The sequence below is a fragment of the Rhinolophus sinicus genome, chromosome 3, assembly GCF_057876585.1.
Source record: "Rhinolophus sinicus isolate RSI-liver-muscle chromosome 3, RSI-T2T, whole genome shotgun sequence".
Lineage (NCBI taxonomy): Eukaryota > Metazoa > Chordata > Mammalia > Chiroptera > Rhinolophidae > Rhinolophus > Rhinolophus sinicus.
The window spans coordinates 194,851,912-194,879,312 of NC_142503.1; the positions used below are offsets into that span (position 1 = coordinate 194,851,912).

At 42.8% G+C, this 27,401-nt stretch overlaps 1 protein-coding gene and 1 long non-coding RNA gene across 3 annotated transcripts in view; one reads left to right on the top strand and one right to left on the bottom strand.

The window, feature by feature from the left end:
* The window catches only part of AK7 (adenylate kinase 7), a 56,888-nt gene that overhangs the window by 19,362 nt on the left and 10,125 nt on the right, over positions 1-27,401 (top strand). Inside the window, exons 6-14 of one of the 2 annotated variants that reach the window (XM_019746384.3) lie at positions 6,605-6,685; positions 9,708-9,796; positions 12,039-12,129; positions 12,979-13,056; positions 13,993-14,142; positions 17,028-17,156; positions 19,646-19,769; positions 25,597-25,725; positions 25,978-26,046. In XM_019746384.3, the coding sequence (XP_019601943.2) occupies positions 6,605-6,685; positions 9,708-9,796; positions 12,039-12,129; positions 12,979-13,056; positions 13,993-14,142; positions 17,028-17,156; positions 19,646-19,769; positions 25,597-25,725; positions 25,978-26,046 (940 nt within the window). The remainder of the gene's footprint in view (positions 1-6,604; positions 6,686-9,707; positions 9,797-12,038; positions 12,130-12,978; positions 13,057-13,992; positions 14,143-17,027; positions 17,157-19,645; positions 19,770-25,596; positions 25,726-25,977; positions 26,047-27,401) is intronic. The other variant, XM_074326968.2, reaches the window with a different exon arrangement.
* Positions 22,347-26,493, bottom strand: LOC148758713 (uncharacterized). The gene is made up of 3 exons (XR_016020943.1): positions 26,354-26,493; positions 24,628-24,703; positions 22,347-22,483 (listed from the first exon to the last, which is right to left on the bottom strand). It is a non-coding gene; the product is annotated as an uncharacterized LOC148758713 (long non-coding RNA).

Below are 27,401 nucleotides of genomic sequence, written 5' to 3' on the forward strand. Positions count from 1 at the left end.
TTATAAAACTATCTTGGACTGTGTGAAGGCAGTGATGGGGTTTGGAGGCAAGAAATTAGCCCCAATTTAGGCTAAGTTTTCAAATTAATTGTCAAAAAGTTGTTCTCTCTTATGATTTTTTAAATCTCTATCTGTAGTTAAGTCCCCCCTTTCAGGACTAATATTTGTGAGTCATCACTGCTTTCCCACTCCTTTGATTTCAGTGAGGAAAATTCTAAATATTCTCTCTAAATACAACTATCTTCTTGCACCACCCCTATCCAAAGTCATGAAACTCAAGCAAATTACCTGATTGGTGGGTTTGGGGGAGGGCTTGGCCATGTTACATTGGCTCCTCCTCCCTCTCATCTGTGGGATCCAGCCGATTGAAGCGAGCGTGCGTTTTATCTTCTTTGGGCCTTAAGTTTTACAGCTGCAGGCCACTGTATAGAAAAGTCCAGTTTTCCCATGCTGCCTGTGATTGGTTGGGAAAGCATGTTTTATTCTGGGGTTCAAGATTTGGAAGCTCCTCATCACTGCTCCAAATTAATTTGCATCAGTAGTAAAGATGGTACTTTGAGCTCCATCTGCCTTTTAAAAAATTCTCACTTCTTTTAGAACTCCAAAAGGAAAGTGGGTGTGGCTTTCAGATCCCTCAAACTCTAGTAATGCCGTTTACTTGTTTCTTATCCCTTTTTTTTTAATCAATCTTAATTAATTTTTCTATATTATTCTTATCAAAGAAGCAGCTTTTATTATGTCAGTTCTCTCTTTATCCTTGTTTTCTAATTCATTACTTTCTGTTTTTATTATTCTGCCTTCTAATTTGGGTTTGTGCTATTTTGAGTTGGACTAAGTTTATTAATATTCAGTCTTTTTTCTACTAAAGCACTTAATCCCATAAATTTGCTACCAAATATGGTCTTAGCTGCATCCCACAGTTTTGAAATAACCTGAATAGTACTTTCATTATCATTAATTTCTAAAATTTTTCTAAAGCCTATTATAATTTCCTTTTTAGCCTGTGAGTTACTGAGAAGTGTTTTTTTAATGTCCAGATATATGGAGGAGTCATTATCTTTTTGTTGTTTGTTTCTAATTTAATTGCTCTATGATTAGAGCACATGGCTGGGGTGGTGTTGATTCTGTGGTATTTAGTAAGATGCTTCGCTATGTACTACATGGGCAATTTTGTGTGTTTTTTTTATTTTAAATTCCATATGGACTTGAAAAACCTGTTTATTTCAAACTGTGTAGAGTTGTATATGTGTCTACTTATGTCAAGTTTCTTAAGTGTTTTGCCAATCTTGCTAATTTGGGGTCTCTTGAATCTGTCAATTACTCAGAAAGGCATACTACACATCTCCCACTGTGAAGTGACTTTATTTCTCTTTGGAATTATGTTTCGTTTTTGGCTTATTCATAATTGCTGGGCATTTTCTTATAACCCCTTCATAGTGTTAGACATTGCAGGAATGAAACTATAAAATTATTTTTTTCTCAATAAGTACCACTAGGATAATACCTCTAGCCCAATCCACAGCTTTTTCAGGCCATTGTTGGGTATTAATGAAGTCTTTTCTAGTTCTTATAAAGGCTCGGACAAGTTGCATATTAAAGCCATCAGTCTGTCACTTAAATTGAAACTTCACCCCTCCCAGTTCAGCCTGACTCCAGCCCAGACGCACGCAGCAGGGAGGGAGGCTCAGTTGTTTTCTTCTCCTTCCTGTGCCTGTGTCAGCCCCCTTCTCTCTTGCTCTTCTCTAGTCCTTGCTCAGCCACACCTGCCTGTTCTTTATCATCATCATGTTGTTCTTTTCTGTTTGTCTTCCATTTCTTTTTTTTCCCCATCATTTGAAACATATTTACTTTATAATCTCTGCTCATTTATTTTCTGAAGGCAATGCAAGTCTGATTTCACTCATGGTGAACTGTTCTCTCATATATTTTGTAGTTTTGGTTTGTGAATTAATCTTCAGTAGGGTTTTTGTTTTTTTTTAATTACTAACAATGTAAAGTGTCTCTTAATAAGTATATATTTTCTTGTGATTTATGAAACTCAAATTTAAAAATAATCCTGTGGAAAAAAATAAGGTAAATTAATCCTGTGATTTTACATCGATTTTTAAAGCTAGTGTCTGTCAACATAAAAAACGTCCAAACCTGTAGAGAATTTTTATGAGTTTATTTGAGTCGAACTGACCACATATGCCAGTGAGCAAGATCTCAAATGCTTCAGAGAATGACAGTTTTGCAGCTTCTTTTATGCATTTGAGATTAAGGAGGGGATGACAGGAAGGTTTACATAGAGGTGGGAGAAAGCAAGGCAGTGGATTGGATTACAGGATAGTTAACCAGATTATGTGTCTCTCTTGAGGGTTAATACCCCCTTCAGGGGTGTTACCGCTGGTATTTCAAAGGTGTTAACCTGGATGCACAGGAACAATGGGCAGGGCTGGCTTGAAACCTTTCACTACAGAAGTTCTAGGCCTGGGGCGTGACCCACCATGACCTGCCCAGGTAGGAATTTGACCAGATCACCCTGTTGGGTTACTTTCCATTGAACCCCCTTTTGCATCCACACTTCTCTATAAATAGTTAATATCCATTTCTTTATAGCTCATCATCATCCCTGAAGACTTCATGTAAGTGAGTTCTTAAGAAAAAGTGGGCTAGTGCAGTCTATCTGTCTTTCAAAACGACTGCTATATATGTTTCAAGCATATTGATTAATGAGGCACCTTCGAGATTCATGGTGGTCAGTGTGAAATGGGAATTCACACTGAGAATATACCTCACAGTTTGTAATTGGCATGACAGTCAATGCTGTACTCTCAATCTCATCTATTACCATGAAGTCACCACCCTCGCCCCAGTTGGTGCCCCTTTACTGAGACTTTACAGGACAAGAAGGGGGAAGGGGCTTTGTATTTGAGCTACAGTTCCGCAGGTGTCTCCCTGCCTACAATGCTTGTTATGTGAATTTGGCCCTGGACTCCCTGGGTTAAGCAGGTAATTTAAATTTGAAAGACAAATCATTGAGAAGTACAAAGCCAAGGTTAGAATTCTCCAGGGAGCTTGCTTTGTTCCTTCCAAAACCTTGGCTGGGTTTGATATGTTTGCGTGTTCCCTCCCTCTGCCACAGGGTGGATTTTTTCCTAGTGCACCGTGTAATTGTGGACGAACCCTTCCTTATTGTGGTCCAACTCCAAACCTCACCAGGTCTAATGCTTTGTCTCCTCCATCCACATGAATGGAAAAACCCACACTCCTAAATTAAGAGACCAATGACTTCCCAGGGCTGCCGTGTTATCAGCTCTCAGCACTCTTATTCTCAAGGCTTAATTTCTGGCCCCCAGGGATACCTCTTGCCATACATAGAAGGATACTAGTGGCATTTCTAGGTGTTTGTAGTAGGTGCTAATGTAAGAATGTCCAACCCTGTAGAGAATTTTTATAAAAGTTTATTTGAACCAAACTGACAACAGTTGCCAAAAAGCAAGATCTCAAAGACTTCAGAAAATGACAGTTTTACAGTTTCTTTTATGCATCTGAAATTAAGGAGAGGATGTAAGGAAAATTACATGGAGGTGGGAGAAAGCAAGGTGGGGAACGAGATTATGTGCTCTCTTGATGATGTAACAGAGCGAAATGCTCCATCTCAGACTCCATCTTGTTCAAACCAGCTTTTCTCCCCTGGCCTTCAGGCTCATAGCTTCTGCTCAGTCTTGCATATAAACATGCCAATCATTAGAGAGATTCTGCTTGGGGCTTGCGTTTTACAAAAACAGACGCTTACCAGAAGGTACCTCTCCTGGGGAGTTAAGGGAAGTTTGTACGAAAATCATGATTGTTTATCAAAGATTTGCAGGAACCTCCTGACCAGACTCACCTCAACTGGAATAACCTTCCTCAGACCCCTGATGGCACCCAGATGTCTGCGGTGTCAATCACCTCTTACTCCTCCCCTTCTCCCTTCCGTTGACTTCGTAGAAGCCTGAACTCTGTATTTTCTTAAGCTGGGTTTGAGGAACCACTAGGTCTCCCATCTTCTTGCTTGGTGCCTTCCCAATCAACAAACTTTTCCTTACTCTAAACTGACATTTTGAGATTTGGTCTTTTGAAGCATCTAGTACACAGATTTTGGACCAGTAATAGTTACGTTTATTCAAAGGTGTGTTAACCTAGATGGACAGCTCTGGCTTAAGGCAAAAAGAAACCTTTTACTAAAAAAGTTATACACCTGGGGTGTGACTACCCACCATAATCTGTCCAGTGAGGGATTTATGATTAGATCACCTTGTGAGATTACTTTCTGTAGAACCCCTTTTTCATCCACATAGGAAAAGTTTTAGATTTTTTTTTTAATCCACCGTTTTCACCTGGAGCAGAAGAGGGAAAATTCATTGTCATGTGGGGGGCCCTGCTTGCTGCGCCATGTGTCGTGCTGGATGGCCTGCGAGGTCTCTGGTCCCGCTTCTCCCACGGAGGACTTGGTGAGGCCAAAAAGGAACACCCACGGAGCCATAGATAGGGGAGTCATCCCACTATAGTCTCGCTGGTGGCTGGGTTGGAGACACAGGAAGCAGGAGCCACACTATCCACAACCCGCCATCCACTTGTCTCTGTCAAACAATCTCACTTGCCAGCAATCTGCTTGTCTGCAATCTGCAATCCACACTCCGCCGCTTGCTAGCTCAGCCACCATCTTCTTGCTAGCCCCCCATTTTCTGCTAGCGTAGCCACAGCAGTTATATTAGTGGTCAATGGCTCACTGGTTACAGCTGACAGCCAACTAGTCACAGCTGATGGCCATCCAATCACAGCTGATGGCCATTTACTACCTGAGCCAGCACCTTTTAGCGTGAGGCCAAGAGCCTGGAAACTGCATTCCTGGCTCTGTCCCCACATTCATTTTTCTGATAAAGATTCTGAACTCAATTCCAAAGTATATGGCAGGGGCAGGTTTTCCCATTCTACGAAGTAATTCTCGAACACCAGCGGGCTATCCTACAATTCGACTCGATTCTGACACGGTCTACCTGGGATAGAACCAGATCCCACAGGTTGAGGGCTCACTCCTACAAGACTGCCTGCCCCCCAACTTTCAGACACTAGTCACAAGCCCAGTTTGTCACCTGTGCTTCTGACCAACCCCCACCTTAGGTTTGATTCATTTGCTAGAGTGGCTTGCAGAACTCAAAGAAACATTTAGTATTTATTACATCACTGGTTTATTATAAAGGGATCTAACTCAAGAATAACCAGATGGGAGAGATCCTTAGAGCAAGGTATGGGGAAGGGTGAGGAGCTTCCAGGCCCTCTGCAAGCATGCCACTCTCTCCAAATCTCCATATGTTCACCAATCTCAAGCCCAAAGGCTTTTCAAATCCTAATGGGAATTTTCTGTTATCACTTTACCCAATACGGTCAGAAAAACCCAAGGAACCAGGTCACCTTGCCTTTGCCTGGCTTACCCACTGGTCCAGATGGAGAGGAATGTGGACCAATTACAGAGACATAGTTCCTCCTCAGAAACCTCACTCAGTGAGCCCAGTACTCTTATACCATGAGGTTTCCCACCTTTGTATGGGCTCCATCCTCAGTACATCATTCTTCCCTCAACTTACCAACATCTAACCTAAAAATCTAATCACGGTGGTGATAAGTATTGCCTTTATTGATAATTCTACTTCTGAGGCCAACCACAGTGTTTTGATTGGGTGATGGATTAGTAAGAAGAGACCAGTCACACACTTACTCACAAATAACTCTCTCTCAGGTAAGATTAAATTTCCCATTTAATTAACCAAAGAGAAAAAGTCTGATCTGTCGTGGGGAAGCCTGTGCTGGCCTGTGAGTCAGATGCTTAATGGAACTTCAACAGACCTCTGGTGGCCCCTTTTATACTTGGACCTCACACCAGCAATCCAGAAGGAATTGTACCAACCATTACACGAGGCTCTCTGGATTTTTACCTTAAACATCATCAAAGCCACATGGTAATTGGATTATAAGGGAGGAGGGCATTAGAGGAAGAAGAATCAGTGCCCAGGTTTCCCTAGCTTTTCAACATGCTAAAAGGCCCATTTCCCCCACAATAGAGCTGCTAATACCATGATGACTTTTTCACATGGTTAAATATTGAGGCAAATTCCCCCAGCACCTAATTTACTCCTCCCCAATGAAGTGAATACTCCATGTCATTTATAATCCTTGTATTAAGATTTATTACCAAACTCCTTGGTTATAATTATGTATGTCCACCTCCCCTACTAGACAATTAAAAATCATCATGGGAGGACTGATTTCTTTATCTTCCTTTTCCCCTAGATGCCCAACATAGTACTTAGTGGTATTAAGTCTTCACAAATGATAAACTCTGGCTTTCGTTTAATTAAGAGTCCCAATTCAATTCTAGTAGCGGTCAGAGGCATTTGTGGACAGCGTGAGTGGTATCGATTCTCCCCTTTAGCGGACACCATTTCTATCCTAAACAACACCTCAGTAGCCTGGAAGCCGTCATGAGACTTCCTAAAGTGCTCATTTTAACCACTAAAATAATCTGGTTCAATGGGATTAATAATAGTACATTTAGCTTTTTTTCCTATGTTTTACCTAATAGAGCAAAAAATTCATGACTTACGTAGTTGCTGCTGGACTTCAGTATGGAGTAGACGGAGGCATCTTACATTCTTTTTTTAAGGTATGACTTTTCAATGTCTACGAGGATTTTTTTAAGTGTTTCACAGTAAGGTTATACAATTTGAAGATAATTTTGATTGCTTCTAGATGTGGTTATGGCAGTACAGTAGCAGAGAGTTAAGGTAAATACGGGTGTAGACCATAACCTCTTCTTTTTCTTTCCCATGATTACCAACTTGTATTCACCTCTCAGGACAATAAAGTAAAAGATGGGTCTCCTTTCACTCAGGACACAAACATTGATTGAGTGCCTACCCTGTGCCAGAAACCATTGTGGATACTGGAAATACAGTCACATGGTAAAGTCCCTGCACTCGGGGAGCTCACATTCTGGTTGGGTGGAGAAGAAGAGTGAGAGATAGTAAACAAATTAGCCAGTAAGTGTAGAGTGTTTCAGATGTTGAAAGATAAAACGGCAAAACAACTAAGCAGAGAAAGGTAAAGAGAGAGTGCCAGGGTTGGGAGGTCATATCTTCTCCATGATGGTTGATAAAGGCCTTTCCAACCATGTGACATTGGAGCAGAACGTGAAAGGCAGCGAGGGAGCGAACGCACTTGCTCCCTGGGGAAAGAACATTCCAGGCGGTGGGAACTGTAAATGCAAACAATTGAGGCAGGCATGTGCTGACCATGCTAAGGAACAGCAAAAAGACCAATGTGCCTCAGCACAGGAGGACGGTAGGCGATGACGTCCAAGACGTGATGGAGGAGGCAGGTGGAGCCCAGCCTGTAGCCCATTGTGAGGACTTTGGCTCTTATTTTGAGTGGGTTTGAGAACCAGTAGACTATTCTGAGCGCAAAAGTCGCATAATCTGTCTTAAGTTTTAAAAGGAGAACTATTCCTCTGCTGGGTTGAAATTGCACTGTGGTGGGGCATGGGAAAGCAGGGAGGCTGGTTAGAAGGGTAGTTAGTGCCTAAGCCCTGGGTGGAAATGATGGAGACACCGAAGGTTGTTCAGATTGGGGATCGATATTGAAGGTAGAGTCAACAGGATCGGTTCAAAGCTTGGAAGGAAAGGTGACAGAAAGAACAGGATGACTTTAAAGGTTTTCATCTGAGAAACTGGAAGTATGAAGTCGTGATTTGCTGAGACGGGAAGAAGGGAGAATAGAACAGGTTACGGTGAGCAACGGGAAGCTCAGGAGCTCAGTCTTAGACGTGTTAAGTTTGAAATGACCGATGTCCAAGTTAAGGTCCTGAGTAGGAAGTCGGACATGAGTTTGGAGATCATAGAGGTGGTCTGGACTAGAGATATAATCGTGGGAGCTGCCAGCATACGGGTGGTATTTAAAGCCATAGGACGAGATGATATCGCCTAGAGAGTAAATATGGAGAAGAGAAGAGGTCGAGGACAGAGTCCTGGGACACGCCAACTCCAGTATTTGGAGATTACAAGGAGCTAGGAGGGGACCAGGAAAGGAATCTGAGAAGGGTGCCCAGTGAGGTAAGGGGGAAGCAGCAGGGCAGTGTCGAAAAAGCCAAGTGGAAAAAGTGTTTCTAAACAGAAATCTTGACAACTGTGTCAAATGCTGCGTATAATCAAACCACATGAAACCTGAGAATTGACCTCTGGATTGTTTGAAACCGGGTAAGACAAAAGCCTGATCTGAGGAGGTTCAAGGGGGTACAAACGGGAAGAGGGGAAGTGGAAACGGGGAGACTAGGGAAGGATTTCGAGAAATTTTCCTATAATGTGGGACAAAGAAAGAAGGCAATATTTAGAAGTATAGTGAGTCGAGAGAGTTGGTTGATTTGACTTTTTCATATAAGAGTTACAGCAACTGAAGAGGCTGAGCTAAAGAAAGCTCTTTCTTATTGTCCATTCTCAGCTACTTCTTACTTACCCGACCATTGAATGTTGGCATTTTCAGGGCCTCTGCCCTAGACCCTCTTCTCCATCTGCCCTCTTTTCCTGAGTGGGTCTGTTCATTCCCATGGTGGGTGCCAATGACTGTCAAATGTAAGTCACCAGCAGGGCTCTCCCTCCTTAGTTCTAGCTCTGTAGCTCCAGCTGCCTACTCAGCACCTCAATTTGGATGTTTCACAAATCCAGAATATACCTACAGTCACCCCAAAATTCCCCCAGGGCCCATCTCAGAAAATTGGACCACATTCCACCCAGTTGCAACAACTAGAACCCCACTCCTCCCTCCTTCTCATCCATCACAAAATCTCCAGTTACTGCAGAGCCAACCTCCTCAATATGTCTCTTCTCTCCAACCTCACTCCCCCGACTCCCCACCCACAGGTTAAGCTAAACCATCTCTTGTCCACACCACTGTCATGGCCTCCATCTTCCCATTTAGACTCTTACTGTCCACCATTCTTTCACAAGGCAGCAATAGTGTATCTAATGATGCCACTTTAGTGCTTAAAACCCTTAAATGATTTCCCTAAGTCCAAAATACCTTGTAAGATTCAATGGTCTACTGTGGCCCCCACCTCCACCTCTTTCACTCGTTAAAAGCAATTTAAAATAACCAAGTACCTGACAGCTAAACAGTACCCAGGCTGTCTATTTATTTATTGAAATATTTAATGAAGGAAAAAGACATGGATTTGGGAGTCTGAGGATCAGGGTTCAAATCCAGGCTATGGGACTCATGAGAAGTGTAATCTCCTGCGGGATCCTTTACTAAGCATTTCACTTATGGACTGATGGTGATTACGCCTAGCCAGTCAGGTTAATTTTAAATTTTAATTTTAATTTTTGTGAGAATCAAAGGCATCATGCATGTGAAAGCATTTTATTTCTGTGTGTAGGTAACATACAGATGACTGCTACAGATAGCTGATGAGATGACAGATTTCTTGAAAAGTATTTCAGCTCAGGTTACACTTTATTAGTCTTAATAGGAGTTGATAAATCTCATCAGGGCTGATTTACAAAACATTTCTCTGGGGCTTCATCTGATGATTACTTCCTCAGCTAGATCTCATGGGTGCCTATGGCTTTTACGCGAGTTGTAATCGTCGGACACATATAACAGGAAAAATATGCTTTTGCTTTCCTGTCTTTTAGATGGCTTGGTTGGGTGAGGTCCCTGCATTACCAGTTTTTGGAGATGGAACAAATGTAATTCCAGCAATTCATGTTCTTGATCTAGCAGGGTAAGCATTCTCCCAGAGATTCGAATTCCCTAGAATTCATGTACTAACGTGTTTGTTTAAAAGTGAATATTTATTGAGCACTTACCAAGGGCTAAGATCCTCACATGTAATATTGTACTTGTTCTTCACGCCAACCCCATGCAGAAGGTACTGTTACTATCTCCATTTTGCATTTGATGAAATCGTGTCCACCATCTAAAAGCTCCACGCTTCCGATGACAACTTCCGGTTCATCTTTTAGAAACTTTATCAGCAGAATAGCATGCCTTCCAATTCTGGAAAAGAATGAACTTGTTATGTTTATCCTGGGAACCTAGTTTCTTATTCTTGTGTCCCAGATAAGATTGATATGTCCAGCCCACCAACTTAAATTCTAGAAATTTAGATAGCAAACTCTAAAGCCAAAGTTGTTTTGGGGAGGATGGATGGCTCAGTTGGTTAGAGCGCGAGCTCTGAGCAACAGGGCAACTCCCGCAAGGGATGGTGGGCTGCACCCCCCGCAACTAGATTGAAAAAAAAACGGCAACTGGACTTGGAGCTGAGCTGCGCCCTCCACAACCAAGATTGAAAGGACAACAACTTGACTAGGAGCTGATGGGTCCTGGGAAAAACACACTTCCCCAATAAAGTCCCAGAAATATACACTGTTCCCCAAAAAAGTCCTGTAAAAAAATAAAAATATAATAAAATAAAGCCAAAGTGGGTTTTTTTGGCAACTGTAGGTAAAATTAACACATGTTTCTCACAGTTACAGAGTATCCTAACTCTGTGTTCCAGACAGTCAAGACCCATCTCCTTTGCAGGCTCTGACTTAAACATATGGTCAAAGAGATGGTTCACTTGCTTGGTGGTTCGTCAGTTCTGCATTTTGGATTTCAGGGGCTTTATTCTACCACCCCTTCCCCCACCCCAGCCCCAGCAGGGACCAGTGTCGGCTCTTCCCTGAGATTCTGGTTTCTAGATTCCGCTCTTTCTCTCATCCACTGACAGCTAGTCAATTGGTCACCGTCCCAGGCAGATTTACAGGTTCACTGGGAAATAATGCAGCTTAAACTTCAGGACCCCTCCTCATACATGGTTCTCTTCCAAGGCCCTAAACTTAACTTCTACTATTTTTCTGAAAGAAGAATCCCCTGAATTGCAAAACCTAGGTCTGTTCCAACATTTACTCTGGAGGTGGAGAGGCTGAAATGTGCCCTTTTCTGCAGAGATTTTACATCATTATGTTATCAGGTTTTAAAGACGTAAAAGAATGTTTTACGTCATTAAAACAAAACACTTAGTGTTCGTTTTTAACATCTTACTTCCAAACAGATACATTAGAGAGTTAAATTCTTCCCACCACTGAAGGATTCAGGGAGCCTTTCAGTAGCATTTTTTCTGAAAGGTTTCTTTGAAGATTGTAAAATATTTAACAAAGGAAGAAACTAAAGGATGAAGTGGTCTGAAAATTTAATATAAAATATATGGGAAATGGACATTTAGACGTACACACATTTGTTTTATTTTCCTTTCACTGAAGAAGTTGAAATGGAGGGAGAATTGACAGTCTCGTGATAGGTTTCTATGCTCCGTTGTTTCTCTCTGGGGTTCTTTCATTTGTGCTGTGTGAATCTAGGAATGTTACTTAACCTCTCTGTGTCTGATTTTCTCATTTGTAAGAGGAGGATAATAATAGTCCCTACTTGATAGGATTGTTGTGAGAATTCAATGGGGTGGCACCTGGAAAGCCCATGGCCCAGACCCGACAGAGTTAAACACTCAGAAATGTTGATGATCTTTATTAATCTAACGTAGAAAACCTTAGATCCAGTCCCTAGAGCTGTGTGACTCCCTTAAGAAAGCCACAGCTTCTCGGGAACTGTGTCTACCTTGTGAAACACGGACCCCAAAGCCCTGACTTAAAGGAGCGTCTGAGTGGGCAGACTTGATCAACGCTAGGCCCGTGGGGTCAGGTACTTCTTTGAAGAACACCAGCCGGATCTGGAGCCAGATGGACCTGGCTTCAAATCCTGTAGCCCCCTCAGCCGGAGAAAGGTCACTTACCTCTGTAGCAGCTTGCTCATCTGTACTGCGCATCAGCATCTCGACCCTGACCTGGTCGGAAATGAAGTCAGACCACTTCCTAAAGCCCCGGGCTCTGCCATGGTGACCGGCCGTGGGGCTGGTGCTCAGTGAAGTCTAGTTTACTGCCTCTCTCTGGATTTTCCCTCTGGTGATGATTTTCCCTATTGGTCTGCAGAATGATACAAAACATAATAGACCACGTGCCAAAGCTCCGTTACCTGGTTGCCGTGGACGAGTCTGTACATACGCTGGAAGACTTTGTCAAGGTACAGCCGTTTTGTCCCACATTTGATGGCACTTCTTAAATCGTTTTACCCCTAAAATGTAGTTATGAAATCAGGTGTGCTAACAAGACTGGGGGCTCCTAAAGTAGAATATCCTTAAAACCAAACTCACCATCTGTATTTGCAGTGTATGTGTTGGGAAGTGACAATCAAAGTGGCCCTTTCTCCAGTAACTGCATGGAAGGTGACAGGAAAGACCATTGTAGGGCTACACACACACAAATCACTCACTGGGATACTAAAATGTGTCTGTGGACACTTGCCTCAATGTACCGCGATCGTCAGGTTCTCCAAACCTACTGGTGTCTTCCAGAAGCTCTGGGGATGTGAGGGCTCCGTCTCTAGTCCAGGCCGCTCTGGCTAAAGCCACCTGTCCCCTTGGAGCCCAGCTAGCCTTCTCCTGCCCTGGCCACTCGCACTCATCTTCAAGGTTCAGCTTAGATGTCTTCCTCTGCACCCTCCCTGCCTCCTTCCCACCTCCCGCATAGGCCAGATATTTCTTCTGTACTCCCAGCAGCCCCTTTGCAGGCTGCAAACATGACACATCTGTGTACGCACACCTGCCTCCCTTTTCAGACTGGGAACTCCTTGAGGGCAGGAATTGGGCCTTTCTCATCTCTCTCTCCAGTTCCTGACATGCAGTGGTGATCATTAATTATGCATAGAACAAATAAATGAATGAATACCATCGGGCACTGCCCTCTGTTTTGCAAAATATTTTTGTTGTTGTTTTTTTTTTTTGTATTCAGTTATGTTTTGTGTTCATTTGAGAACTTTTATATTTAAAATCTTACAGGTAAACCAAATAATATTTCTATTTTTTTCTAACAGTGCATCAGCAAACATACTGGCCCTGGAAAAATCCAGAAAGTACCCAAAGAAAATGCTTTCCTAACCAAGGACTTAACAGTTAGTATATAAGAGATTCTTTTTTTCCTACCCTTTTCCTAAACATAGTGGTTCTTGAGGGATTTGGAGTCCGAATGCCTGGCTTCCAAGCTCAGCTCAGCTCCTGAGCCATCCACCCTAAGCGACTTCCTCTTTTCTTTTCTGAAAAACTCTCCGAGGTCATGGTCAGAACACATATATGAAAGCTGTCTGATACGTGAGATGCTGCACAAGCATTGGGTGCCATTCTGTTTGGCCTTTTCTAAAATTTGAACAGGAGGCTGAATTCTGACTCCATCGCAACAAAAACCAATACAATGTTTGTTAGTCATGCAGTGTGGTCTTCCAGCTAGCTTTAGGATGTAACTTTTTTTAGGAATATACTGATCAAAACACTGCATTTAAGAATGTTTCTGGAAGGACTGATATCATTGGTTGCCTCTGAGCAACAGAACTGTGTCGGTGGTGACGGGTGTCAAAAGCAGCATTTTCCTCTATGCTTTTTGTCCCCTTGGATTTTGAACCATGGGACCACACTATTCAAAAAGTAGATACAATTTATAAATTTTAGGAAGAAACATCATACTTGGACTCATGATATCTTTCTACTCTTTGAGGTGCTTGTGTATCTACAGGAGTCAGGGTGGCTGCTGCCTATTGCAAGAGAGCAGAGGTGGGGAGAGTTTAGACGTGTGAGAGCATATCAGAGCAGGCAATACTGGATGCTGCATTATTTGACTTTCACGGTCAGTGAATGTATATGTACTTTCTCTAAAAACTGCAGTGGGAGCATTTGAGATCTTGCTTCCTGGCATTGTCATTAGTTTGGCTCAAAAAACTTCAATAAATTCGTATAAAAAAAGTAAATAACTGTGGTGATTTTGGTCTGTTATAACTGTCAAGATGAAAAAAGAGAGAGAAAAGGAGACAAATCTCTAATGTGCCTTTATCTCTTAGCAAGAGAATATTGACCATTTACTGGTCAACTTGAGAATGGAAGCCCTGTTTGTGAAGGAGAATTTTAACATTCGATGGGTTGCCCAAGCAGGATTTGTGGAAAATATCAACAGTATCCTCAAAGAATACAAGCAAAGCCGAGGATTATTGGTAACTATAACCGTTTCCTGTTTCAACTCTGATTTACGCAAAGTAAATGAAACTTTCAGTATATCAGTGAAAGCATTTCCTTTCTCAAATGTCCAAATTTCTAAATTCGAGTTCCTTTTCAGATTTGATCCATTTGTCCAGGTCTGACAATCTACACATATGTTTTATTAATACTACCAACTGAGTGTTAAAAATTTTTAAGTTAGGGCCGGCCCGGTGGCTCAGGCGGTTAGAGCTCCGTGCTCCTAACTCCGAAGGCTGCCGGTTCGATTCCCACATGGGCCAGTGGGCTCTCAACCACAAGGTTGCCAGTTCAATTCCTCGAGTCCCGCAAGGGATAGTGGGCTCTGCCCCCTGCAACTAAGATTGAACACGGCACCTTGAGCTGAGCTGCCTCCCGGATGGCTCAGTTGTTGGTTGGAGCGCGGGGCTCTCAACCACAAGGTTGCCAGTTCAATTCCTCGAGTCCCGCAAGGGATGGTGGGCTCTGCCCCCTGCAACTAAAATTGAACACGGCACCTTGAGCTGAGCTGCCGCTGAGCTCCCGGATGGCTCAGTTGGTTGGAGCGCGTCCTCTCAACCACAAGGTTGCCGGTTCAACTCCCGCAAGGGATGGTGGGCTGTGCCCCCTGCAACTAGCAATGGCAACTGGACCTGGAGCTGAGCTGCGCCCTCCACAACTAAGACGGAAAGAACAACAACTTGAAGCCGAACAGAACCCTCCACAACTAAGATTGAAAGGACAACAATTTGACCATTGTTCCCCAATAAAGTCCTGTTCCCCTTCCCCAATAAAATCTTTAAAAAAAAAAATAAAAAATTTTAAGTTAATGTAGATAATGACTAATGCTTGACACACATTGAACGTAACAGCAAGCTCCAGACTGATTGTCAGAGTTGTCTGTATAAGGAGAAAAACCAGGTGTCTTACTGGCCTGCCTGTTTCAGCCCTGGGAACACGTATGGGAGAGGGTAAGGCGGAGATGGAAGATGACTGATTATTACTTTGATCGTATTGGCTAGGACATTTGCTAGTCATTTTAATCATCACAACTTTTCAAGGTAGATATTCTTATCTCCATATTATAGATGTGGAAACCAAAACTCAAGAGAGATGGAGCAATTTCTTCAAGGTCACAGAGGTAGCTCGTTGGGGATTCAAACTAGCTAGGATGCAAACTTAGCGAGAATGGCCTAGCCCCGCTCTGAAATCAGGTAAATGTAGCACTGGCCCAGACCTTTGGTCCAGTCCAAGGACGGACGTGAGCATTACGTGAGAAAATGTTTTGAAAACTGTAGATTGGATCTGAGTAACAGGTGCCGCCATAATCATAATTACTACCGTGCATGGGAATCCTTCAGACGAGTACAGTGTTGCCATTATATCCTAAGAACCATATTCTCCTGAAAAACGTGGCAGGTGAAGAATAAGTAAAAGGTATACCACTCAGCAAAAGAAACAATGACCTGTTCAAGCGTCTGAGAAACCCATGATGGCTGTACTTGGAGACGCTTCCAAGGCACACACTCACCCAACTCGAGAGGTTAGACTAGTGTTTTCCTCTGCAAGTCAACTGTAAAGCAGCAGCGCGCAGTTAGACATAAGACACTTTAAAGAGACCATGTGGTCCCTGGTTAGCAAGACTGGACAAGAACGTGATAGAAGGAATAAGCATATCTAAAAATGTACCAGCCTATCCACCCCTGGGGACATTGCTCAGCATAGCAGATAGAAGAGGAAATACAAGAGGGCAATGTGGACAGTGCTATCCAGAAAGATGGAGCCTCAAGCCCAGGGCTTCCGTGATATCCCAGTTCCTTTAGCAAAGCAAAGTCGTCCTAGCTGCAGAGGCAGGTGCATCAGTCCGCTTGACCTGATGCCAACGCACAATCCCTTGTTCCAACTCTCCTTGTTCTGATCAAAGCTCATCAAGCAACTTACATGCTTGTCTGCCCTGAGGGAGTGAAAGTACCACGTGCGCTCGGAGTGCCCTGAGCTCAGTGGTACTCAGACCTCTCATTATAAACGAATCAAATGCCTCTTGGGCTTCCTGCCTAGATAAGGGGAGCTCCTATCTCTGCTTATTTCCTTCACAGCCTTGATTTCTTTGTCTGAGAAGCGGTGGTAATAATAACCATAACCAGCTTCGTGGATGAAATTATGTCATCTTGAAGCACATGGACACTCTGCTAGTGGAAATTCTTTTCATTCGCATGATTTAAAAAAAATTTTTAATTAAAAAGTATTTAAATGTGCCTTGCAAAATACCAGGCTTCGGTTTCACCACCGTTTGGACCATTTTGAAAGAAATGACTATTTGTTACTGTTATTTTCGTTTCTGTTAGAAACAAACATTTACTCATTGGTTATGAATGTGACAGAGCTTCCTTAGCATTCAAGCAAGTTTTTCAGCAGAAGAAATGGCGTTTGTCTTTTAATGAGTGTATTTTTTAAAACTAGAATTGTGTCAATAAAGAAAGGATAATTGAAGACCGAGTTCAGTCCGAAGCAATATTCATGAGGCAATAAATCGAGCACTGTCTACACCAGACCAAAAATTATTCGATTTCTTTGTTACCTTTACAAGAATAACGCAGAAAGTGTGAAGCTGGTAGCGTGTACTGCTCGAGTACTTTCTTGTTTAGTACTTTTGAGGAATTCCTGAGCACATCTTATTGAGTGTCTTATTCTCCAAGCCCAGACCAAAGCATACACTCGGTGCTGATTAAATACCTTGAGAAAGTGACTGGAGTTTAGGTGGAGGAGTGAAAGTTAGCCTACAGCATCCGGAGACTGCAGAAGGCACAGCCCCGGAATAAAAAACACTCTGTCTAGCTCCAGACTGCTCCGAGCTTGCTGTACGATCCTTTTTCTTCTCTTGCAGCCCATCAAGATTTGCATTCTTGGTCCTCCTGCGGTGGGGAAATCCAGTATTGCAGAAGCATTGTCCAAGCACTACAAACTACATCACGTTAAACTGAAGGACGTCATTTCCGAAGCCATAGCAAAACTGGTATCACTTTTAACTACTTTGTGGGGAATTTCAATGTTTTTGTTTTTTTTTAAACTTTATTTATTGTAAGTGTGTTTTTCCAGGACCCATCAGCTCCAAGTCAAGTAGTTGTTTCAATCTAGTTGTGGAGGGCGCAGCTCACAGTGGCCCATGTGGGAATCGAACCAGCAACCTTGTTGTTAAGAGCACCGCGCTCTAACCAACTGAGCTAACTGGCCGCCTGGAAATTTAAATGTTTTAAAAATGCTTTTCTTAATCTTGTAATAAGGAAGCCGCTAATTTTACATGGCATCCTACACAGAGATTTGTTAAGGATATTATTGTCAGCCCTGCTTAGGAAAACACATTATCCCATGGGGCTTTCCTCTGTGAGATGCAAGCATCTTTCATGGGTTGCCCTTGAAATTTAGTCTGTCTCCTGCTGTTGCTCAAAATATATCTTGTATTCTCTCTGTTGACTGGAACATTTTCAGTTTTTAAACAATTCCTGGGGTGGCCGGTTAGCTCAGTTGGTTAGAGCGTGGTGCTAATAACACTAAGGTTGCTGGTTCGATCCCCACGTGGGCCACTGTGAGCTGTGCCCTCCACAACTAGATTGAAACAACTACTTGATGTGAAGCCATATTTAGGCCAGGAGCAGAAGGCTTATCGTAAAAGCCATCTTGTCTTGATCCTTCTAGGAGCCTGTGATCAGCCCAGCTGGGCAGTCTGACAGAGACCTGGGGCCAGAGACCTGGGGCCAGACACCTGGGCCAGGGTGTGGAGCTGGAGGGCTTGGGCAGGTCCTGGAACCCTTTGTCAATGAAAACTCCCTGAGACGTTAAAAGGGGAACAGCCTCGTTTACCCCCACCTATAAAACTCCATACCCCTTTTGCTTGGGGAAGTTATGGTCTTTTCTAACCTGACCTCCTGCAGCTCAAACATGCCAAATAAATTCTAAAGTACCAATGTTGGTCTTCTGCGACTCATTCCCCTAGCTGTGACTAACAAAAACACACTTAAAATAAAAAGTTAAAAAAGTTTTTAGGGGCTGGCCCGGTGGCCCAGGCGGTTAGAGCTCCATGCTCCTAACTCCGAAAGCTGCCTGTTCGATTCCCACATGGGCCAGTGGGCTCTCAACCACAAGGTTGCCAGTTCAATTCCTCAAGTCCCACAAGGGATGGTGGGCAGTGCCCCCTGCAACTAAAGATTGAACATGGCACCTTGAGCTGAGCTGCCACTGAGCTCCCAGATGGCTCAGTTGGTTGGAGCGCGTCCTCTCAACCACAAGGCTGCCAGTTCGACTCCACAAGGGATCGTGGGCTGCACCCCCTCCCCTGCAACTAGCAACAGCAACTGGACTGGCAACTGGACCTGGAGCTGAGCTGCGGCCTCCACAACTAAGACTGAAAGGACAATGACTTGGAAAAAAGGCCTGAAAGTACATACTGTTCCCCAATAAAGTCCGGTTCCCCTTCCCCAATAAAATCTTTAAAAAAAAGAAAAAGTTTTTAAAAAATGGAAGTTCAGAGATTTCCCATACGTCCCCTACCTCTCACAAGCGCAGCTGCCCCCATTGCCATCATCCCCCTCCAGAGTGATGCATTACAATCAACGAACCAATATTGATACGTCCTCATCACCCACAGTCCACAGTTTACATTAGGGTTCTCGTATTTGGTGCTGTACATCCGATGGGTTTGGACAAATGTATAATGACATGTAACCATTCTTACAGTTTCATACAATGAGTAGTTTCACTGCCCTAAACATCCTCTGTGCTCTGCCTTCCCTCTGTTAAATACCAAAATTCAGCCAAGTAAATTTAATTTAAAGATCTAATTGGCTTTACTGAGTGATTCATGAATGCCACAGCACCCTAGCAAGTAGAGTTCCTCTGAGAATTTGTTCAACATGGAAGGTTTATTTATAGGCAGAAATTGGGCAGGGCAAGAAAGTTATCAGCAAAAGAAAAGAAAGGAGTATTTCAGGCAAGGGCACCTTTCTTTGGAAGGAGGAGCTCAGGGGTCTTATCAGGCAGATTGCCTCACCAGTGTTGAACATAGAATTCCAGAGTGATTGGTTTCAGGTCAGATTCCTGGGAGGGGCTAACACTGCAACTAAGTCTTGGTTTGCGGCCCTGGGCCTGTTGCTTCTTTTTTAAACACCTCCCTACCCCCAATCAACTTCTTTTTTAAGTCTTGATTTCTACAAAACATGTGTCCTTCAAGTAAGCTATAATCTGGTACTACCTAGAAAAGTGTTGATTCTTAAGCAGTTCTGGCATCAGCACAGAAATGGACGATTCTCCATTTTCCACTAAGGAAAACCTCAAGGCTCCCCTCCACCTTTGCAGGCACACACAGCCTGACTTTCGCAGGACGCCTGTCCGGTGGGTTGAGTGCATTCCTGACTTGGGTTCCAGCCTTTCCCAGCACCACTTGCCAGGAGACTCGTGAGTAGCACATCAGTGGGCATCATCCAATTGGAATATCCTTATGGTCTGCAGGAGGCGATCGTGGCACCTAAAGCTGGAGAGGAAGGAGAAGAAGGTGAGGAGGAGGAAGAGGAGAATGTGGACGATGCACAGGACCTCTTGGATGGCATCAAAGAAAGCATGGAGCAGAACGCAGGTAACGCCCACGGCACAGGGTTGAGCGGGTCCTGTTAAGAGGTTTTGTTGGTTTTTGTTTTTTCCCCAAGTAAACAGCACGTTATTATTTTATTTTTCTAATTTGATTTGTGGGTCTTCGGGGTTTTTCCCCCTTGTTAGAAAAGACTACTTGTTTCCTATTATACATTAAGTATAGAAATTATAACAGCCACAAAGAAATTTTATCTCGCCCACCAAGAAAAAAAAAAGTCACTTTAACATCTTGGTGATTGATCATAAGACGGGAAAGAACGACCTAGGTTAAAAAGAAAAAAGATCAAAGGTGTAAAAAAGATCAAAGGTGTAGTCATAAATATTTTATAAGCATCAACAATCATTAATTAAAAGGTCATGGACAAACCGGGAAAAAATATTTGCCACCAATATGACAGAGTTAATATCCTTAAGATATAAAATGCTCAGGCAAGCTATTAGAAAATCATTAAAATCTTCATAGAAAAAAATTGATGAATAACATGGACCCATAATTCATGCAGGACGAAATACAAATGAATGGGAAAACATTCTTACTCGTGTCTTCATAAGAAACATCCAAACCTGTAGATAGTTTTATAAGAGTTTGAGTCGAACTGACCACATATGCCAGTGAGCAAGATCTCAAATGCTTCAGACAATAACAGCTTTGCAGCTTCTTTTATGCATTTGAGATTAAGGAGGGGATGACAGGAAGGTTTACATAGAGGTGGTAGAAAGCAAGGAGCAGATTGGATTACAGGATAGTTAACCAGATTATGTGTCTCTGGAGGGTTAGTACCCCCTTCAGGGGTGTTACCGCTGGTATTTCAAAGGTGTTAACCTGGATGCACAAGATGGGCAGGGCTGGCTTGAAACCTTTCACTACAGAAGTTCTAGGCCTGGGGCGTGACCCACCATGACCTGCCCAGGTAGGAATTTATGACCAGATCACTACTTTCCATAGAACCCCTTTTTTGTCCACACTTACTTGGTATTTAACCAGTTTGTTGAACCAACTCATCATAGTAAAGTGTCATTTTAAACTCCAGCTCTGGAATCCTTCTTTCCCTACCCTGGGGTGGAGTTTCAGGCAGGTCCCATTGCAACTCCTAGAACAATGAGTATGCAGCCTCATTGTTTATTCATGTTTTTTGAAGTCCACTCCACTCAAATCATCACAGACTAGGTTTTGAACTGAGATGTTTCTAAAGGAGCTTGTGACCCAGCAGGAAAACAGTCTGTCAGCAGTTCGACTAGAAAAATAAAAACATTTCATTTTTATCCTTAGACAGTTGAGATCCTCCAGCAAACTGGTTATACGAGTGTGGTTTAGAGACTAGTCCTATGTGTAACCAATAGTTTGGACTTTCATCCAATAGTTTTCCCCCTCACCCTCCTAGCAAGCGTATTTGGTTTCTTCCCTCTACTTCTTCCTTCTGGCTGGTGGCTGTTTCTGATCCTCCCGGGTTGGTCTGGGTAAACTGGCCCCGGGTGACAGACAGGTGGCCACTGAGGCCCTCGCCCTGAGGACCATCCACTGCTGGCTCCTGAAGCGCTGCTCTCGTCTGGTCTTCGGGGCCCTCCACCCTTCGTCCCTCCAAGTGGTCGTCTTCCCAGCTGTCATCTTCAAGGACTCTCATCCCCCTGGCCTTCCCCTGATGTCCAGGCTGCGCTTGTACCTCCTCCTGTCCTCCCGGGCCACGCCAATTTGATTGTCCTGGGTGGAGAAAATGGTTTTGTTTGCATACACTGATTGTCACTTACACCAGCGGATGATCAGAGTCTTGCTTTTTGCTTTCGTGTGGACATGGCCAGGAGGAAATGGAATTTAGAGCCCCAGAGAGATTTCCCAGAGGCAAAGGAAGGTGTGTAGAGAAAACACAGATTCATTTCTTTGAGATAGAACACTGCCTCTGCCTCACCCATGAGACGCTGGGAGTCACTATCCTGGTTTAGAGTCTAACAGAGTCCTGCTACCGCCATTTGCGGGAGGGGAAGAAAACTAAGGTAAGACATTCCACTGTGAGGACACCTGTGGAAAGAAATCTGGCCAGGCCACATGAAAGCATGGGGGAGGGGCATTTGAGGTCTAGTTTCCCCACATGCCATCAGTTTGGCTCAAATAAACGCTTATAAAAATTCTATAAAAAAGAAAGGAGAGAGAGAGAGGGAGGGAGGGAGGGAGGGAGGGAGGGAGGGAGGGAGAGAGGGAGGGAGAGAGGGAGAGAGAGAGAGAGAGAAAGAAAGAAAGAAAGAAAGAAAGAAAGAAAGAAAGAAAGAAAGAAAGAAAGAAAAGAAAGAAAGAGTGGGAGCTGTGATTTTTAGGAATCCAAGGGTGTACACTTTAAGCCTGAGGTGTAAGGCCAGAAAGAGGGTACTAGGGGGCAGTGAACAGTGCTGCCCCTAGAAAAGAGGCAAGAACCTCCAGTATTCAAGGTAATCGGACAAGACAAACACTAGATGATATTGATGGGCATAGACTTATGTGATTGGTCTTTGCAAGGACCCAAAAGTCTTATCCAAGGACTTACTGTAACAGGATGGCGTGAGGTACTGACTGGGCTCTTTTCATGCCTGAGGAGGTGACCACATAGAATAGTAGAAACTCTGTCCAGCTGAGAACGGTCACTGCATCCCAAGCTCAGGAAGGGCCTCTGTTCTTCCCCCAGATAGATGCACAAGGCGAAACTGGGTCAGCAGCCTGCGTCAGGAGGGACCCTGGGATGGAGCAGAGGGAGCAGTCTTTGGGGAACAGAAAGTCTTCAGAACAGCAAGCACCCCTCCCTCCCCACTCCCCTTTTGGTGTGCCACCCATGCACCCTCTTCCTATACGACTGGAGTAGTTCATCACCCCCCTTTAACCTGAGGAAGGTATTTGGTTCTTCCTCAAGTTTGTCCCCAAATCCTTTCTAGTCCTATTTACCAGAAACCGTGTAGAATGTGGGCCTTGATTATGATTGAACAAGACCTTTGAACCCCCTTCACGATCCCACACAGACATTTCACAGCACAGGGACACAACACAGGTGAGCTCATTTGTCCCACATGATCCAGTCTGTTATCATAAGATTCTAATGATTCCAGCAAGACCGACCGATTTCGCAATCCTGCACAAGGCACCTCTGCGTCTGCTCACAATTCTACTCCCAGCTGCCCTGGACAGTTGTGGCTGAAATAGGCACTTGCTGAAACCACTGAGTGTACTAGTTATAGATTCTTTGTGCTCCCTGTCTGTATTTCCAAAGCGTTGTGGAATTATTGAATCTAGTTGGTGGAATGCTGGGTGATTGTTGGACTATTCCAACTATTTTATGAATTTGAAAATAAAAGGTTAGAAGGAAAAACATGTCAGTGTATCAACTTGACACTGTCTATACTGTGCATGGATTATTTTACAACCTTGGTATTTAAATTTTTTTGAGATTTTTTTCCCCCCTCATGAGTTATTCTTCCTCTAGCCCTTTGGAGGAAATGCACGATGTTGATGTTCTTTCGTGGCCATTCATGGTAATGATGGTATTTATAAGATTTAAAAGAATTGTTGAGTTTGGCAGTTTCTTATTTAAAAACAAAAACAACAACAAAAAAAGCACTTTTGTTGCAGCTGCCTATTTTTAAAGTGTTTTAGTAATTATGAATATCAGTTAATATTAGCATTTGAAAGATAGACTTAACAAAAACAAACAAACAAAAAAAACAACAGCAGTGTGGTGTTTAAAAGGCTACACAGTAGGGCTGTGCTCATTCATTTGAAAGCAGAAGTGATAGTTTCCTTCCAAGGAGCTCAACACTGGCCCTGGGTGTATCTACAAGAGGTCACAGTTTTCTAGAGAAATGCACTTGGGCTTGGCCCTTTGTGTACTCACATTCCACAATGATCATAAACTTCCTGGAGGCCCTTTCCTGCATACTGAACACTTAGGATTAGACAACGGACGACGATTAGATGCAAACAAATGAATGGCAAAGCTCACTGCCTGAAATAAACCAAGGCACGCATGGAAGGGGACAGAAGCTCACTTTCTGAGTGTGTGCCTTTGCCTTACCAAGGAAACCTTTGAAAAGTAAAAGTACAGCTTCAGCAGCACTTGTCTTTGAGTCTTAGTGAATCCCTTGGTTTTTTTTTTTTTTTCAATTTAGCTTTATTTCTTTGCACCATTGTGAACCTTACCGGGAAGTAATGTCAAATCATTTCAAGGAACTTCATTATGCTAAATAATATCTTTGATTATTTTTGTCCCTGCCATAATATTTATATTTCTGAAAGACAATTATTTTCTCAATCAGTTACTGCTTAATGATTCGTGTGACAATGAAAGCTAAAAGAAAGGGGAGGTGTTTTGATGAGCTCATTTTATTGTCATTAATAGAGTGATCAAACGAGGCCAAACACTATTCATTTTCTCTTATGGACCCATCCATAAACTGAAAGTATAGTTCTACCCTAGAAAAAGCTTTGGAGAGCAATTTCTCAAACTTGCCAAACTTACATTATTGTAATGTATTTGTGCAGCAATGTAAGGGCAGGGCTGAGTCTTGGAAATGATAGCTGTTTAATAATTATGATGGAATGACAATTGGACATTGTCATGGAGTTGCATTATATTGTCTTTGTCAGGGAGGAAGAAACTTTCCTCTACCCCCCAGGTTCTTTCCACTGGTCTAATAATGAAATCTACACAAGAGACAGGTTAACAACAGAAAATAACCAAATTTAATTACATATGTACGCCTGGGAAGCCCACATACATAAGAGAGCCAAAGAGTCTGCATACATGGGAGGTTCAAAGACAGATCAAAGACAGAAAGGAAAAATGAGGTGTATATATATGACATTCTGAGCTAAGGATAAGGTAAGTTACCTTCCTTCCAAAGGGAGGCAGGTCATTCACAGGACGATAAGAAGAGCAGATGTTCAATAATTAGTAGTTTGCCCTGCTGTATAAATAGGTAAAAAAAAAAAAAAAAAGTTATTTCTAGTGGGAACTCTTATTATGGGCAAGGCCCCTAATTTAAATTATTTAAGGGAGAGGCGAAAGTTTCTCATTAGCCTGCAGGGTCTTGACTGTCTTCAGCTCAAAATAGTTCACAGGTCAAAGTGGCACATTTTGGGGAGGCCTGTTCTGAATTCCTATGTCTTTAACCACTGTTCCAGTGGTTAACTCCCCCAGCCTCAGCCTCCCCAAGCAATTGCAGGAGGCTTCAGAGGGAACTGTCCAGTGAGGCAAACGTCAGAAAAGCCAGGCCATCTGCAAAAGACAGGGAGAAGGGCAGGGTCTGTTCTCTCCTGCAGCTTTAAAGAAAACAGTGCTTTGAGAGTCAGATCAAGTTTGGTTTTTCTTTGAATACAGCAGCAAACGTTTATTGAGCACTAACTATGAATACATTGTGGGCCAGCAACATACATGAATACCGCTCACTTAATTCACACAACAGAAGCACTTATCGTAGTGTATTAAGGTTATAGAGATAAAACATCAAAAGAGAATTGAGTAAACCCCCGTGAAGTAGGAACACTGGATTCCTCCACTTACTCTGTTTTCAACTTCACCCAAAAGCTGTGACCACTGGCGACATTCTGGAAGGGCAGACATCAGCATTTGCTTCTGTCCTTCCTTGGGGACAACAGCTGGGGTTCTCCTACTTTACTGTGCATTAGAATTCATGTGTTATGTTTGAAATACAAAACCACATGGTTTTTCACTTTAATGGAAAAATAAGGGATTTTAAGTGGTAACTTTGACTACATAACAATTTTGCAGATGACTTTAGGATGTAACCCCTATGTAGAATGTGACTCCACAGCAATATTTTTTTTTTCTTTTTATTAGGTCAGCTGGACGATCAATATATAATTAGATTTGTAAGAGAAAAGCTAAAATCGATGCCTTGCAGGAATCAAGGTTACATTTTGGATGGATTTCCAAAGACTTATGATCAAGCCAAAGACCTGTTCAGCCGTAAGTTTGAGTGTTCCTTGTATTTTGAGTGTTTACTTTTGCAACAATAAGTTGCAACTTTATTGCGCAGAGTAATAGTCACTTGATTAAAATAAGCAAAAAAAATCAGAGAGACTATGTCTGAAACACATGCTTTCCCATTTATGGCTAACTTTTTTTAGTGACTACTAGTCAAAATATTTTAATTTTTTGAGCTGTCCAGGGTAATAATATGTATAATAACCATGATGATGTATATTTTGCTTTTATTAGAAGAAGATGAGGAGGAGGAGGATGAAGTCAGAGGCAAAATGTTTCCCTTTGATAAATTAACCATACCTGGTAAGTTTAAAATATTCCTCCGAGGTCATATTTAAAGGAATGCCACTTGATACCTCTTTGTACCAAAACAATCTTTTTGAAGTTAATAAGGTAGTTCCCCACCCCCCACCCCCCAAGAAAAGAGTCAAATAATACACTTAAAATCAAACTTTCACACTGAAGAATGCATTGGGGTAAATATCAGGGATATTAAAGTTCTTCGAGAGATGTTCGATTCTACTGCCTGCTGCTGTACCAAATCAAAAGGTGCTCTGACTTCTGAGTCAGTTGTCGCGACCACCAGGGACTGGATCACTGCCATTCCTACCTGTTTTAGGAGACAGCCATGCCATCTTCACCTTTTCCAGAAGACATTCAGAATCCAGAATTGAGGCTGGGCAGATAAAAAGTTTTTCAGTCTACTGTGAACTCCATAGCAAGTTTATTCTATCATACGCTGACATTGAGATTTCACAATGTGCTCTTGAAAGAGAAGCATAAACAACTTCCTGCACGAAAAAGATTTGCTGACTAATTAGCAGGCATTTCTTGTACCCTTGCCATGAACTTTAAAAGTTTCTCTCTGTCTCTCTCTTTTTTAAATTAATTTGCATGAGGTGTAATCATAGGAGGTAATTCTTGGTCAGACGGTAAATACAAGAACAGCTATTTTCAGCAACTTATCACAAGGTTGTGTCGGGAAGGGAAAGAATTCCCCCCACCACCCCCACCTCCCACCACCCCCACCTCCCACCACCCCCACCTCCCACCCCCCCCACCTCCCACCCTTCTTTAGTTCTTACGGCTGGATTAATAATAAAATAATAAAATTGACATGACTAGATTAACAGGGGAAAAAACAATTTAGTACGTGTGCACAGGAAAATCATAAGCTGCTCAGATCATAAAATGAGGCTCAAAGAAATGATCAAACCCGGCACGTTTATGTTTCTTTAGACAAAGAAACATAAATTTGTGAGAAATTGACAGAAGAAAGAAAAATAGTGCTCATTAGAAAGGAATCTAAGCAATTTTGGGGTATTCCTTAGTTAGGAATCTAACCAAAGTTTGGGCTTGGGTAGAAAATTGGGAAAGGCCTTACAAGGCTTGTTTATACCTGCTTTCTACTCTGGATTTCTTTAACTCTCGTGATAAGGTTGTCTCTCAGCCCTCCAGGGAAGGGAAGTCACCTGTCACTTGGGAGATTGATCTCCTGCTTTTAGGGGGACAGAGAGGCCAGGGTTGTCGTCTTGCACAGGCAGTTTCTTAATTCAAAATAATCAATAGGCCATGGTGATATACCTTGGGGCAGCCTGTTCCAGGCCCCTGAGAGTTGTAACTCAGAAGGTCCTGCTTTCTTGCGTCAAGGTCCCCAT